This window comes from Elephantulus edwardii, unplaced genomic scaffold (genome assembly GCF_000299155.1).
Source record: "Elephantulus edwardii isolate Elephantulus edwardi_28Jun2011 unplaced genomic scaffold, EleEdw1.0 scaffold00091, whole genome shotgun sequence".
In the NCBI taxonomy this organism is placed as follows: Eukaryota; Metazoa; Chordata; class Mammalia; order Macroscelidea; family Macroscelididae; genus Elephantulus; species Elephantulus edwardii.
The window spans coordinates 8,556,166-8,572,127 of NW_006399841.1; the positions used below are offsets into that span (position 1 = coordinate 8,556,166).

Here is a 15,962-nt window from a genome sequence, read left to right on the forward strand (position 1 = left end):
GTAGGACATGCAACATTTATGGATCACTCTGTTTTCCTCTCCCTGTGGGGGCAGGAGAAAATCCTGAATGATCTCTTTCTATATGATTGACATTGTTTAATACACACCTTTCGGGTGCTTTCTTTTTCTAAAGTTCCCCTCTACTGCCAGTAGCAACACAGATGCCTGATCTTTATTAACTTCCTGTACCGTACATTCTAGAACTCAACTAATTTGATTTTTGGCATGTGTGTTGACTTCATTAATCCAGGGAACTAAATCTAGGGAATTACATTATAAACCAAAGCGTACAGAGCACACCGAGTTCTGGCAAGCTCTAATAGGCACGCACAATCCATGATGTATTCATTAATATTAGATCTTTTATGAATAAATAGGAAAAGAAGCCCAAGAGAGAAGGTATGATCCAAATGAAGATATCTTCAAAGTTCCCTTCTGTCAGGAATTGAATGATATTTAATGAGTAAACAGTTCTGGAATTACTCACGTAAAAAGGAGGACAGCAAAATAAATACAGCCAGTTTTGTCCTTTTGAACATCACTAACTGAGGCCCTACAGGCAAAACGATTATGTGTTCCATTTCTAACCCAGTGGCTGTTAGTTCAAACCCCCAGCAGTTCTGTAGGAGAAAGATCTGCTCCCATATAAATTCTAGCCTAGAAAATTCTATGTGGCCGTGCTGTTATGTCACATGGGTTCTCTGTGAGCCCAAAAAACCAAATGTAGCCTAATGACAACAACACAATGATGTCCGAATTGTATATTCTGACCAACCTCAACATATTGCGTAGGAATGGATTTTTATCCTTTTAGAGACATATCACAGTATGTGATCATACAAATGATCATAGTATTAAGAATTAGGTTTGCATCTTTTATGGGAAGAATAACCAACGTCAAGAAAGGCAGAAACTAAAATCACACTCCATCTGCCATACTTGTATCTCCCCAAGCGGCCCCTAAATAGACACTCCAACAGTGTGAACATGATGCCAGTTCCTCTCCATGCGCTTATGAAGTCAATGCTGTTGAGGTGTAATGGCCTTCTAGCTGGTGCTGGTCCACCAGCAGGTGTTTGGGGCCTGTAAATCACCCCTGAGGAGATTCTCCATCATCGTCCCTTGGAGTTGGTAGTAGATGAAAAGCACCAGGGAAGTACAGCGGTCAGCAGTGCAATTCCCTGTGCATGGAGCCAGCAGGGCTCCTTCTATGTGCTAACATCAGGGAGGAAAGTTAAGTCCTTGCGTGAGAAGAAGGTGACTGATGTAACTTTCAATTTATCAGTAGTTTTCTTAGGATCTCATGATCTCCACTAACTATTAGGTTGTCTCTCATCCACACAACCTTAAGGCATTGTACAGAACCCATTAATGTGCAACTTCATATAACCACTGACTTCTGAATTCAAAGATTTCCATCTTGATGATGCAGAACGTTGAGATTCTTTAACGGCAGGTTGGCCAGTCCAACTGTAACTGGCTTTGAACTAGCCTACATACAATCTCTAAAAGACACTTAGTCACTGCTTTTGAAAACATCAAATAAGTCACCTCCAATATCATATGAGGCTCATAGTGACACAGCATTCTTAATATTCAGTACAGAGTTGTGGTTGTTATGTACCATCGAATTGTCTGTGACTTATAACAATTGTATGTGCAATAGTCTGAAGCCTGCTCTATCCTGAGCCAGTCTCACTGACTCCTACATACATACCCTCATCGCCCCACGAAATTATGATGAGTTTCTGAGAATACGATTCCATCATCTCCGACAGCAACAACAACAAAGCAAAAACTATCAATAAAGACAAACCAAAACCAAAACAAATTGCACTGGGGTCCTAACACACAGGCAAATTTAATAAGATCTCTTATAACTCAGTAAACAAACCTCACTGAGGACATTTTATTACTACATTTTCCCAAAACATCCAAATCTTTTTTTATATTATTTTCATTCCACATCAAATTTAAACATAAGAGATTAAGTGTCTCCAGTTAGTATTTGAAACACTTATTAAACTCCATTGAGTTGTCAAAGCTATAAGTAAGCAAATTCAAATACTAATGATGATCAATACTGTATACTTAATTCTATTATGTTGAGCTTAAATCTCAGAAGCATGTATCTCTTAAGAGTTTTATAACTGAAAATAATGAATTTGCCTCTCATTCTCCCTGGAGATAAAAGAGAATGAGAAACTCATAACTAAGTCCTTGCTATTCACAATGCTTCCAGTGGGTGTAGCTATGATATTAGAAGGTTAATATTACAGCCTGAACGTTCAGAAAGGATGCCCCCACACTTATAGATTTGTAGTGACTTTCTTTGTCTATAGTTTTCAATTCTATTAGTCAGTGGTATGATTAGTGGAAGAATCTATCAAAACACTTTCAAATGAAGCAGGCTGAAAGGAAAACTCAGGGTCTTTTTTCAATTAAAAAAAAAAGATGATAAATCCTAAATAAAAAAAAAACCAAACCCTCTGAGATATGTATTAAAGCTTGAATCAACACAAATTTGTACATAATGCACTTATTTTTATTTTTTAATAATACAACCATAAACTCACTTATTCTAAATGTTTTCTATATAAATAGGATCTATTACACTAAAAAGAGGATAAATAAAGGGGAAGTCAATTCAATACCAATGCAACTTTATAATTCAGTGATAGGACTGAGCCTTAACATGCCTGTTTATGCAAAAAAGGAGGGAAAAGGAAGTATTTCTCCTAAAATGCGATGGCAGCTTACATGCTGAGATGAACACTGCTAATTCTTGTCTTAACACCACCATATGCCTCCAATTGGATCACAGCACAGTTCTCAAGCAAACACTGTACTTGAAAGCTAACCAAATCAAGGGGCTGTCTTCATCATACACTGACTTATTAACCAATGGGCGGCCAATCCCAGATTATCCAAGTGTTCATCTGGAGGGGCCTCTCCTTTCCTTCCCGACATTCTCCAAAATCCAACCAAATAGTCAAAAGTCCTTTGTGACTCTTCCACAAAAATACTCATTTTTATATTCGCTATACATATACATCTTCCATATAAGTTCAACATATTGCAGAAAGCTAAAACACCTTAGCCTGGAGACTTCATCCATGGGATTTAAATAGATGAATTTAAATAAATTTATTTAAACACGATTGGAATCTAGTTTTTTATAGGGAGAAAAGAGACTAATATTATAGGGCTGAAGAAATCACTGATTCACCTTTTTTTTTTTTAACCTACTGGTTGTAATTCTTAAAACTCCATTAAATCAACCTACCTTCCTTCCTTCCTTCCTTCCTTCCTTCCTTCCTTCCTTCCTTCCTTCCTTCCTTCCTTCCTTCGTTCCTTTTCCAGGTACGGTCTATTTTAAAACATTTCCCCGTAACATTAAATGCCTCCCTTCCATGTTGCAAGGTTGCAAGGTGTCCTGGTGGCACATGACAAAGCACTAAACTCTTAAGCAAATGGTTGGGGGTTCCAATCTTCCCCATTGTTCAGAAGAGAATGATGTGGCAATCTATTCTCATAAGGATTACAGCCTGAAGAACCTGTCAAGTAGGTCTCCTCTGTTGTTTGTGATTGAAATGAGAGAAGACTTGGCAGCACCAAAAAGCCATAAATATAACTTACTGTAAATTGACTAACATACTTGAATAAGAAGTTGAGATATTTGCAGCTTACAACTTGATGATTCACTCACTCACCCAGTCTCTCTTGTGCCTGGTTAGTCCTGACCCAAAGCAACACTCTGTGAGGTTTCGGAGGCTGTAAATGGCATAGCAGGAGGCTGCCACCCATGAACTCTAACAGCTACAGAGGTGCGGGCTTCGAATTAGCAGCTCCTCTCGCCTTGGATCACACGGCCATGGCTCCCCTTAGTCTAGACTGTTGATGGTGGCATGTGCTGTCAAGTAGGAAATGACTCTTAGCTGATTCTCTATTACATTTCCAGAAGCTGTATATCACATGGGAGGACACTGCCCATCTTTCTCCCACAGAGCAGTCGGGGAATCTGAATCACCTGACTTTGGGTTAGAAGTACAACTCTTTTTTTTGTTTTAATTTTATTAAGTTTTGTGTGCATGTACCATCAAATCAGATCTGACTGGTACAGGAGGAGATTGCCCCTCCTTCAATGGCAGAGCATCTGGTGGATTCGAACCATGCACCTCTGGGATTGTAGTTGCAGCTTCTTGCCACTAGGCCACCAGAGCTCCCCAGAAGTACAACTCTTAACCTGCTAAGCCAACAGTCTTCTAGAGTAGGACTCTGCAAACTGTCTATGTAAATGACCAGGTTTTTGGTTTTACTAGCTTGCTTAACTTCCAATTTTTTCATTTATTCATAATGTTTGTAAAATTATGTACTCAGATATTATAACAACGTCAAATTACTATCAGAAGTTTATAAATGCTTACTCTTACTTTTTTTGGTTATAGACTGATTAAGAACATATATGTTGTTGTTGTTGATTGTCTTAGTGTCGAGCGTAACTCATAGCAACCCTATGAACAAATGGCCTGAAGCCCCTCTACAACTATCGACGTTTATCAAAGTTCATCGAGTTTCTCGAGGCATGTTATTTAGGAAGTGGATGCCAGTCCTGCTTCATACATAAATATTAGCAATAAGAGTCAAAACATCCTACATTTCAAGTGCATTCTTTGCTATTTTCTCCTAACTCACTTTAGCAAAAGAAATTCAAAAGATATTTCAAAGAAGATGTCTTTGTAGTTAGGTATAATGCTGATACACATACCACGAGTGATTGGCTTTAACAAAAATGTCTTTTTTCGTTTAGAAGGCTTAGAGTTCAGAGAACTGGCTCTCAGGGAGGCTTTTTCTCCCTTTGGGCTGTGGGGAACGGTCTTGTTTTTTCATCTTCTGCTTCTTGGTTTCTCTGAGATCTCCACGTGTCTTGCCATCAATCAAACTCCATCTTTACTCTTCAAGCTTTCTAATTTAATCTCTTATATTCCAAAAGGGTGCTCTGGTGGCCAAGTGGTAAGGAACTGCACTGTGATCCTAAAGGCACATGGTTCAAATCCACCAGATGATGGTCTGCAGGAGAAGGAAGGTCAGTCTCCTCCTGTGTGATTAACTGCCTCTGAAAACTCGCTGTGAGGTCAGCCATTGAGTCTGACCCAACACCGTGGTACACAACAACAGCATTTCCGAAAATATTGATTTAAAACACAGGCCACACTAATCCTCACTCATGTAACAAGGGTAACTCACTTCCAAACGGGAGTTCAACCACAGGTATAGAGGTTTGGATTTACAACATGTATTTTCAGGGAACATAATTCAATCTCGAATAAAAAAAATAACCAAATACTTTTGAGAAAATGAGATGTGACATGGAACTAAACACACAAATACTCATTTATAAAAGTAATCTTTTCCCTTCCAATGACCAAACAAGACTTTGTCAAGTACTTATCGTAATAGAAATACTATCGATAGGCACAAAGTAGTGATTAGTTAGTGGCATATCTTACCTGGGATGCCTGGTGGTGTTTTCAGGTATTTCCCATTAAAATGTTGAATTACCACTTCACATTTTTCAGTAGACTCCATTCTGGAAAAAGAAGACAAACGAAGCAGCATTTATTTCTGTGAAGTTGCATAAATGATGGGCAAATCTAATAAAAAGAAAAGAAAGGGATGAAGACAGCATGAGGAATTTTGTTCTGAGGATTTTCCAAGAAATGCCTATTGTCACAATGATCGCTGTCATGGGAGAACATTACAAGCGTATTGCCTCGTGCTGTGTTTACTCTCTGTGGAAAGTCATCTTTGACAGGATGACTGGAGAAAGAGTCCTCCAAACCGAGAACACTGAGATAGTGTCTCATTTAAGTCACACAATTAAGTTGGGCAATCGGAAAGGCTCAATATGTATTTATTGAATGTCTGAATTGTCATTAATGACAGCAGAGTTGATTTAAATTTAGAGCGCGCACGCACACACGTGCGCGCGCGCACACACACACACACACACAAAGATTAGCAGAATCACTGAAAGAAAGACAGACACACACCCATCCCCAAATGAGATGGATTGACACAGTGACTTCAGTAATGCATTTGAATGTTTCCAAGATGGTGAAGATGGCATAGAATAGGGCAGGGTTCAGGCTGGCTGTTCACAGGGTCACTGTGGGTGGTACACGACGACGTGGCAGCACCTAACAGCATAGACAGTAGAGATGATTTAGACTTATCATTCTCTTAACACAGTAAATTGTCTCCAGAAAATTCTCTAGATTGTAGTCTTTTCAAAAATTTCTTTTATGAAGTCCTTCAGTATGTCCAAACCATACAACTTTTGGTTAGCAATCTTCATGTCTCTTGGCAAAGGTCAAAGAAGATCTTGCTATCAACTTTCATCTCAATGAGAGCATCATAGTATAGAAGGAAGATGTACTTTGCCACCAACTGGTAGAGTTGGGTGTGACATTACACTTTTCCAACTTCAAAGTCTATAATTACTAAGCATACTCCAGAAAGCAACAAAACATCTATGGGATTCTATAAATAATGTTGATAAGATGTGTTTTATTGGAGTGGGTGGCACTTAAAAGATCTGGTTACTATAGTAAAGTTGGCATTAGGAACATGACAAGTTCACCCAAAAGCATGGTGGCTGAACTAGACCCAAAAAAGAGTTATTTGGTCTCATAAATGTGGAAAGGAGACATATCTACCCAAATCCTTATTAACTTTAAATTTTGAATTTTCATATTAGGTAAGATAATGTTAATATAAATTCCTAAATAGAGTTTATTATGCAAAATTTTGTTATCTTACACATAAAATGATGTTTCAATTTTTTTAACCATATAATGCCAATTTTGGCAGTAGTGTCAAATCTTAAATGCAGTAGCATTTTCTACATTTATGAGTAATCTAATTACATTATGCCCTTTTCTATTTATAGTATGGAGTTGTTTGTCTCATTTTTAAATGCTTCCAGGTCAGCCCTGACTCATAGTGACTCATCTACAATAGAAAAAACCAAAAAACAAAACAAACTAGTTAATCTTGTGCTATGCTCACAATTGTTGCTATGATTGAGTCCACTGTAGCCACTGTGTCTTTTTTAAATTTTTTTTTATTAAATAAATTTTTCTTTTATATTGGCTTGCTTACAAAGTTCATACACATTGTTTTTCATACTATCTTTATTCACTTTGTATTTCATACAATTATCCCCACTACATTTTATAAAGTTAACCACCATTCAAATATACCCACCATTGACCTGTCTTTCAAGATTCCCTGGATCTAGCCCGTTTCCTTTTCCTATACCTCCCTCCATCCATCAAATTGTATGACCTTGTGTCTTGATAAACGTTTTCCACCTTTGCATTAAATCTCTATCAAGCATGATGTCTTTCCTCAATCAGTTGAAAGATCAAGGTGCATTTATTCCAAGCCATAGTCTTTTCCATTTTTTCCTAAGCAAATGGAGGTTGGACAAATAAGGACGACAGAAGAATTAATATTTTTGAGTATTAGTACTGCAGAAGAGTACTGAATATTCCATAGATTACCATAAGAACAAATATGTTCTGAAGAAGGTGCGATGAGGGTGCTCCTGATGGACAAGGATGGTTCAACTTCTCACATACTTTGACTTAGGACATGGTGATGGAAGAGGCCAGGACTTGTTGGGAAAGGTGGAGGGTCAGAGAAAGAGAGGAAGACCCTCAACAAGATGGACTGACAAAGTGACTCACAGTGGACTCGAGTGTATCTGAGATGATCCACAAAACCAAGTGTCATTGCATAGTCAATAACACACAAGTCTCTGCTTTCAGCCAGTATCCAACTGACAATACATCTTGTTCCACACATTCTTCTGAATCTGGCTGGAATTTCTAGTAGTGTTGTAGTGATACACTTTGGTGATAATTTTGAATTGTCATAAGCAAAATTTTACTTGTATGTGATATTGATATTATTCAACAATTTTGGTATTGTGTTAGATTACATTTTAGTTTTTTAACAAGCACTCATATGGATATCTTCCAGTCAGTTGGCTAGATAACTCTTTCTACCTTTTTTAGTATATCTATCCTAGTCATCTACAACTCAACGGCACTTAACGACAACTACAATATTCTAATACTGGAGCTAATACCTCCAGTGTTGCATCAGTTTGTTGAAGCATCTCAATTGGTATTCTGTTAATCCTTTAAGTCTTGTTTTTCACTTCTTCCTGGTCAATTCTTAATCATATGATACCTCCTGAAATAGCTGAATATTGACCAATTCTTTTTGGTACAGAGACTACTTTTTTCCCATCATCATCTTTTTAGGGGAAAAAAACCCCCAACCCATGTTACAATCATTACAATGGGAGTTGACAGAGTAGATTGTATTCTATTTAACAATACATACATATTTTATGACATTAATTAAAAGACCCACTTTGTATCATCACTCTTCCCACTCCATGGTTCTTGCTTCTATTCATTCATCTATCTATCTATCTACCTACCTATCTATCTACCTACCTATCTATCTATCTATCTATCTATCTATCTATCCATCCATCCATCCATCCAACCACTCTCTCCCTTCCTATGTTTGGAGTTTTATCCTTGGACAAATGCTTCTCTTATGATCCTGTGGTTCAAAGTTTATGGAGCTGAATATCTTACTGGTGTTCACTTTACTATCAACACAATTCATCTGTCTACTGTTTGGCTACAAGTTGTGTCATAAAGGTAAATTCAGTTCTACTCTCACAGGCACATACGGGTCATAATCTAGTGGGTACCACCCATCTACATCCACTTCTTGATGCTTTCTTGAGTAAATGGTGTAACTTTTGGGTTTCTGTGATGCTGGATACTATGCCATCAGTGTTTGAAGTGTCAGAAGAATCACCCAAAGTTGAAAGGTTGCACTAGAGCTCCTAGATTAAGAGACTAAGCAACAGGATGAGGCATCACTTCCGTAAGGGTAGGTCTTCTAGGACCTTACAGATAATAGAGAAGTGCAGGTAGCTATAGTATGAGAGGTAGACCCCAGATAGGGTGTAGTCAGTATGTGGAGAGACAGCTGCAAAGAATTATTAACTGGAACATGGAATGTATTAAGTATGAATGTTGCAAAATGGAAAGTTGTACACAATGAAATTCACGCATGAACATCTACATTCTAGGCATTAGATGATTACATTAGATGATTAGATGAACTTCTGGGCATTCTAGTCTGAAATGGATAGGTATGGATCACTTAGAATCAGAAAACTGTATGATCTACTACATCAGGAAGGAAAATCTGAGGAAGAATGATGTTGTATTCATAATTAAAGTGATAATGTCAAGGTCTAGCCTAAAGTCCAATGCTAGACGTGATAGGATACTATCCATAAACAGACAAGGAAGACTTATTAACATGTTGTTGTGTACCAGAATTGGACCTGATCCACAGTTGACCTTCCAGTGGGTTTCAGAGGCAGTTAACCACACAGGAGGAGACTGCCCACCCTTGTCCCACGGAGCAGCAGACTTGAACTGCGTACCTTCGAGATTGCAGCACAGATTCTTATCAGTAGGCCACCAGAGCCCCTTGTTAACATGACTATTACTCAAATACTGCACCAAAACCTAAAGCCAAAAAGGAGGAAATAGAGGATTTCCACTAAATTGTGCAGTCTGAAACTAATCAACTATGAAATAAAGAGGCATTAATAATTATTGGTGACTTAGAGTGCAAACAATGAGAAAGTTGAAATGCACAGACTTTGTGACAAAGATGAGGCTGGAGAGTGGATGAATTTTGTATATTCAATGATTTATTCATAGCACGTAACTTTTTAAAAGAAACACAAAAAGTGACTTTACACATGAACCTCACCCAGCGGACTACACAGGAATCAGAATGACTATATCTGTAGAAGGGATTGTTGGAGAAACTCATTTATCGGCAACCAGAACCAAGCCAGGTGCTGACTGTGGGACAGACCATCCCTCAAACGTGTGCAAATTCACATTAAAGCTGACGGAAATGAAAATAAATCACAAGAACCAACATACAACTTTATGTCTATCCCACCTGAATTTAAAAATCTTAAGAATAGGTTTGAAGTATTGGTCACCAATAATCAAAGACCATGATGGCACCTAGTCATGACTAGAGTCACATCATTTTTGCCCATTGCCACAGAAATGTTACTCTGAAGAAATCTTCAAGAATATTTTGTCCAAAAGGGCGAGACTCTTCCAAGTGTTAAACGCCTTTTATGTGACTTGCAACAAATAGGTAAAGATAACATGTGCTGTGTTCGCAATTTAACCACAAGTTCTCCTAAATAGGAGATATTTTATTTTAAAAGACAAGAATCATCTTTCCTTTCTCTACATATGTAGGAATAACTCCTTATAATTGTCATAAGTTTTATGTTTTATTTCCAGGAGAACCTTTCACAGCAGATCTTCCAACTTCTTAGTATTAATTTTTTTTTAGAGAAGAAACTTCCATTTCTAGGAACAAAAGAATTCTAATTCTGTTCTCTCTTCCCACCGGATCCACTAGCCATTGTCTCGGAGGGAAAATAACCTCCCCTCCTAGCAGAGACATGAATGGGAGAGGAAATGTCGGCCCTTAATTACTACAGATGTTACTTTATGGAATTTTTATTCCAGGAGAGCTGCAGAATGAAAAGCTTATGTCCCAGAGCCCCCTCCCTGCGCAATCCCTCTCTGGGCACTCATCTAGATAAAAGGCAGTTAACAGTCTGAGGCTTGCTTGCAAAGTCCTGCGAATCAAAGCCCTTCTCTTTGTCTTCAAATGACATGGAATTTTAAATGAAGATGAAAACTAGAAGTGTGTGTGTGTGTGTGTGTGTGTGTGTGTGTGTGTTGATTCTATGCAAAGTATTTAAAACAACACAGAGGAAGCTAAACAAGAGAATCAGGTGGCTGACCCCTGTCCCCACTAAAAACACTTCCTTCCTGGCTTGAGAGCCTCAAGCCTTTTGGGTCCTAAGTCCCATCATCTTAGTGCTGTTTTACAGCCACATCAAGCCAGATGGGGGCCGTGTCTGTGAACACAAAGGCAGCAGCTTAGATTGTTCACTTTGGCTTCATTCAGATTTAACTAAGTGAATGTCTGCAGTGAGCCTTTAGAGACTCTCCTCTCTGAAAGAATAAATGCAATAAAAGTCTGTTTTCTGTAGCTGCCGGCATTTAGTGTCAAACCATGTTAAGCTGCACCACCCAGCAGTGACAATTTCATTTTAATACAAGGGGCACATTTTAACAAGGCAAAACAGTCCCAGCAAAGATAGCAATAGAGGAAGTGCCGTGGGGGTGGTGGTGGCAAAGGCTCTGTGTTCCATGTGCATTTTATGTGGGAACAGAGCAAAAGGCGGGGACCCACAGGGTGCAGGGAGAGAGGGACGGGAGGGGTGGGCTGTGCATAGCCATCTTAGCAAGAATGTGCCTATTTTCTGCTCAAGTTTCACAATCAGCTGTGCTGAAATGCCAGCTCGAGCCATCTAAAATCTGGCACACGTTTCAGTTGGAACTGACACTAGCATTATCAAGTGGGTCTGAAAAGACAGTGCGCCAGACAAAGCTGCCTTGGCACGTCCCTTTCAGAGACACCGAATCCCTACAACTGCCTCTCTTCTTTCTGGAGGTACCTGAGGCCCCCTCGCATCTCTCAGAACAGTTCACGTGCCAGGCCAGCCACTGACCCAACAATACATTAATTAGGTCCTTACAAGCTCCAATCATTTCAAAAAGCTTCTGGCTTTCTGTTAGGTCTGATGTTTAAATATAAACACACATCGAAGGTCCCGGTTCACATTCTTTTCTGTCCCAGTGCCTGGGAATCTGGCTTTAGTCACTTGAAACGTACCACAGAATTGAGATGTTTTTCTTTTTTACCCAAGAGCGACTAAAGGGGTGAGTAAGGTGCATAGCCAGTGCAATTCCCAGAGGAGAACGACATCAGATGACAGCTTGATCCAATATTAGGAAAGCATTCTGGGCCAGTCTTAACACACAATAGTGGAGACGTCTTTTGTGATGCCATTTTCAGCCTATCTTGAGCATTTTCATCTCAGTTCATAATCTTAAAGAAATTCATCATCATCCTTAGCGCAAGTAGCAAGTGCTGGTGGCACAATTTGTTGAGGACTACGAACTCAAAGGCCACATCTTCCTGGAAATTCCACCCCACCACTGGCTCTGAGTGGGGACAGAAGGCAATTCCCTCCAGTGTAATTTTACAGTCTTGGAAACTCAACAGAGCTGGAAACCTATGAGTGGGTTCCCACTGGATGGCAATGAGTGAGGGAGGGAAGGAGCGAACTCCATACTAAAAACAAATGCACTCACTCATCCATTAAGCTTAATGAGAGGTTTCCAGTATTGTGAAATTTCTGTGGTTTTGCAATCGCAGGCCTTGGACAAATTATTGGCAACTTGGAGCATTCAGCATTACAACCAGTTATCCTCGTATCCGGTAACATTTACACAAAGGGTCAAGATTAAAAAGATTTAAAAAAGAACACCAAACAACAAAACACCACCACAAAACAACCAAAACACTTGTTATCCTTCTGCTATTTTAAAAAAACAACAACAAATGATGTCATTTATTTCTGAATTTAGGTAATACAAAGAATCAGCAGCATGTCCTCGAGACAAAGATGAGTAAATCAGGTGAATTATCTGCCTGGTTTTCACATTCTTTGTTGTTCCTGCCAGACGCCTGATATTCTTTTTACTTATTTTTTTATTATTATTATTTCTTGTGCATGTACCGTCAAATCAGATCTGACAGGTACAGGAGGAAATTGTCCCTCCTTCTCCGGCAGAGCATCTGGTGGATTTGAACCGTGTACCTCTGGGATTGCAGTACAGCTTCTTGCCACTAGGCCACCAGGGCTCCCCTCTGATATTCTTAAGATACAAGTATCGTACATGACAAGTGTGACACTGATAAGCCTTCTAGTCTTTGCAGAATCTAAGATAATCAGTGGTGCTGTGCTCTGCACAACCACTCACTCCACTTAGGAAACATAATAGTTGACATTTTAAAGTCCTGAAACCCATGCCACAGATTTAGGGTGGTATAATGTTAGGAATGGAAATGCCTTGGATATTAAACACTGTATTATGCACAAGAAAAACTAACACTGGAAAATGTTCATTGGCTTCCCTAAATGCTAACTAGTAGATGAACCTGGAATAGAGCCTGTGTTCCTTAACTCTCAGCTGAGAGAGAAAGAGAGAGAGCGCACGAGCACATATGAGCTCATTTGGAACAGAGAAAGCATCATGGCTTGCCTCAGAACTCTCCTTCCTAGTTTTTCATATTAATAGACTTCAATCTCTTGCAATCCTGGATGGGTCCAATGTCACTATGTCAAAAATTACACCAGTCAAAAATGGTGTCATTGGTAGGACAAGATGAGCACACCACCTCTACTGCATTGTTTCCACAAACCTATGATCCAGTCTAATTATGAGAATTGTTGTGATGTGCTGTTGAGTCATCTGTGACTCATAGCGACCATACGTACACCACATCTGAAGCATGTCCTGTCCTGAGCCAGTCTCACTGACTCTGATACACCTACCCCCATTGCCCTAGTTAGTCTATCAATCTATCTCATCTGGGGTCTTCTTCTTCTGTGTTGTTCCTCCACCCTTCTGAGAGTCATGTCCTCTAAGGAACGGTCTCTCCTGACCACATGTCCAAAGTATGTGAGACGGAGCTTCAAGAACCTTGCCTCCAAGGAGAAACTTAATTTCACTCTCTCCAAGACAGACCTATTTGTTTTCTTGGCGGTCCATGGTATGTTTGAGACTCCTCTGCAGCACCACAACCGAAAGGCATCGATTCTTCTATCATCCTTAGTCACTATCCAGCTCTCTGAAGCAAAACAAATAATTGTGAAGACCATGGCCTGGATCAGGTGCACCGTTGTCTCTAGACTGACATCGTCGCTTCTCAGTATTCTGGAAGGGTCAATTCTGGCCAATATTTCTCAGGGGATAAAAAACAACACAAAAGCAAACAAACAAAAAACAAACAAGGAGAGGCTGGGAAACTCGTATGGACTAGAGCAAACTGCTGATACATGACAAGTAAATGCAACGTGGAGACCCGGACTGGATCCTGGGACACACAGAAGGGATTACTGGAAAATCATGGCAAAATCAAGTCTGGAGTTTAGTTCATTTCAATATGCCAATGTCAGCTTATTAGTTTTAACAAGTGTGCCATAGTAATGCAAGTTGTTGACAATGAGACAAGTGGGAGTACGTGGGAACTCTTATTGCTGCAACTTTTCATATTTTGATTGCAAAATTATTCCTGAATAAAATGCATATTAAATATGTGTGTGCATTGCAGTACTCAGGCAAGTATTTCTATGAATGCCAAAGCGAGGACCCTGTCTTAGGAGATTCGGAGTTAATTGAGTTGGCATGGGCCTCAGGCATATACTTTGAAAGTTACCCTGGTGATTCCACTGTGAGGTCAAGGTTAAACCACGTGGAGTTCTATCAGGTGTCCCAAACTGCAGAACAGGGGCCAAATCCAGCCTGATGGTAAGTTTAGTTTGAAATACAAAATTTTCCAAAAAAAATTAACATAGTTGTTACCATGTCAAATATGGAAGATGTCACAAGAAAACGTCAATTTCCCACTCTTCTTGAGAAATGGGAGGGATTAGGACCCGACTCCCTTGCAGGACAACCAGGGGTTGGTGATGATGAGTAGTTACTTGCTTTACTCGTGTCAGTTTACCGTTATCTCTACGAGTGCCTACCAATTGTCGGTCCTAAGAAGACCTTCAATGAGCTGGATTAACACAGTAACTCTAACAATAAACTCAAGCATGCCAGAGATTATGAGGCTGGGGCATGAGGGCAAGATTCAGAAGTGTTGTTCATAGGGTTGTAATGAGTTGTAGTCAAATAGACAACATCTAACAATAAGACTAAGTATTAGATGCTATTATCACTGATGTTTTCTTTCTCCTTTATTTCAATAGTGGAGTAAAAACCAAAAGTACATATCTGCAAACTTTAAAATTCACACTTTCTCATATATGCATAAATCAAGAAAGTTTCTTAAATTAAAACAAAGGATGTTGTTGTTAGATGCCTTCGAGTATGACCCATAGTGGTCCTCTGAACAACAGATCTGAACTCTGTTCTATCCTGTGCCATCCGCACACTTCCTGACACACTAGAGCCCTAATGACTGCAGCAGTCACTGTGTCAATCCACCTTTCTGAATGTCTTCCTCTCCTTTGCCAACCCTCCACCTTCCCCAGCATTATGCCCTTCTCCAAGGAATAGCCTCCTAGCAACATGCCCACAGTATGTGAGGTGAAGCCTCGTCATCCATGCCTACAAAGAGCTCCCTGGCCACACCATCTCCAAGACACATTTGTGTGTTCTTTTGGCCATCTATGGAATATTCAGTACTCTTTCCTAACACCACAGCTCAAAGGTGTCAGTTCTTCTCCCGTCATCCTTATTCACTGTCTGGTTCTCAGATGCCTACATAGCAAGTGATCAGAGTGACCATGGCCTGAATCAGATGCACCTTACTCCTAAAACTGACATTACTCTTCAATAATTTGGAAAGGTACCTAATCGTAGATTTTCCTAGTTCAACATGTCTCCTAATTCCCTGACTACAGGTACCAAGGTTATTAATTGTTGATCGAGTAAGATGAAGTTGTTGACAGTTTCAATCTCTTGTTCACCTGTCACAATGCTGCCTATTAGTCCAGTGGTAAGAATCTTTGTTTTCTTGATATTGAGATGTAATCCATATTGAAGGCTATATTCTTGGATCTTCTGCAACAAGTGCTTCATGTCCTCCTCACTTTCAACAAGCAAGGTTGTGTCATCTTTATAACGTAGGTTATTGACAAGACAAGGGACACTAAATCAGAAAAA

General features: G+C 39.5%; 1 protein-coding gene across 8 annotated transcripts in view; it reads right to left on the reverse strand.

Annotated features, from left to right (window-relative positions):
- The window catches only part of RBMS3 (RNA binding motif, single stranded interacting protein 3), an 844,595-nt gene that overhangs the window by 263,094 nt on the left and 565,539 nt on the right, over window positions 1–15,962 (reverse strand). For all 8 annotated transcript variants that reach the window (XM_006890636.1, XM_006890630.1, XM_006890633.1 and 5 more), the window contains exon 6: window positions 5,511–5,590. In XM_006890636.1, the coding sequence (XP_006890698.1) occupies window positions 5,511–5,590 (80 nt within the window). The remainder of the gene's footprint in view (window positions 1–5,510; window positions 5,591–15,962) is intronic.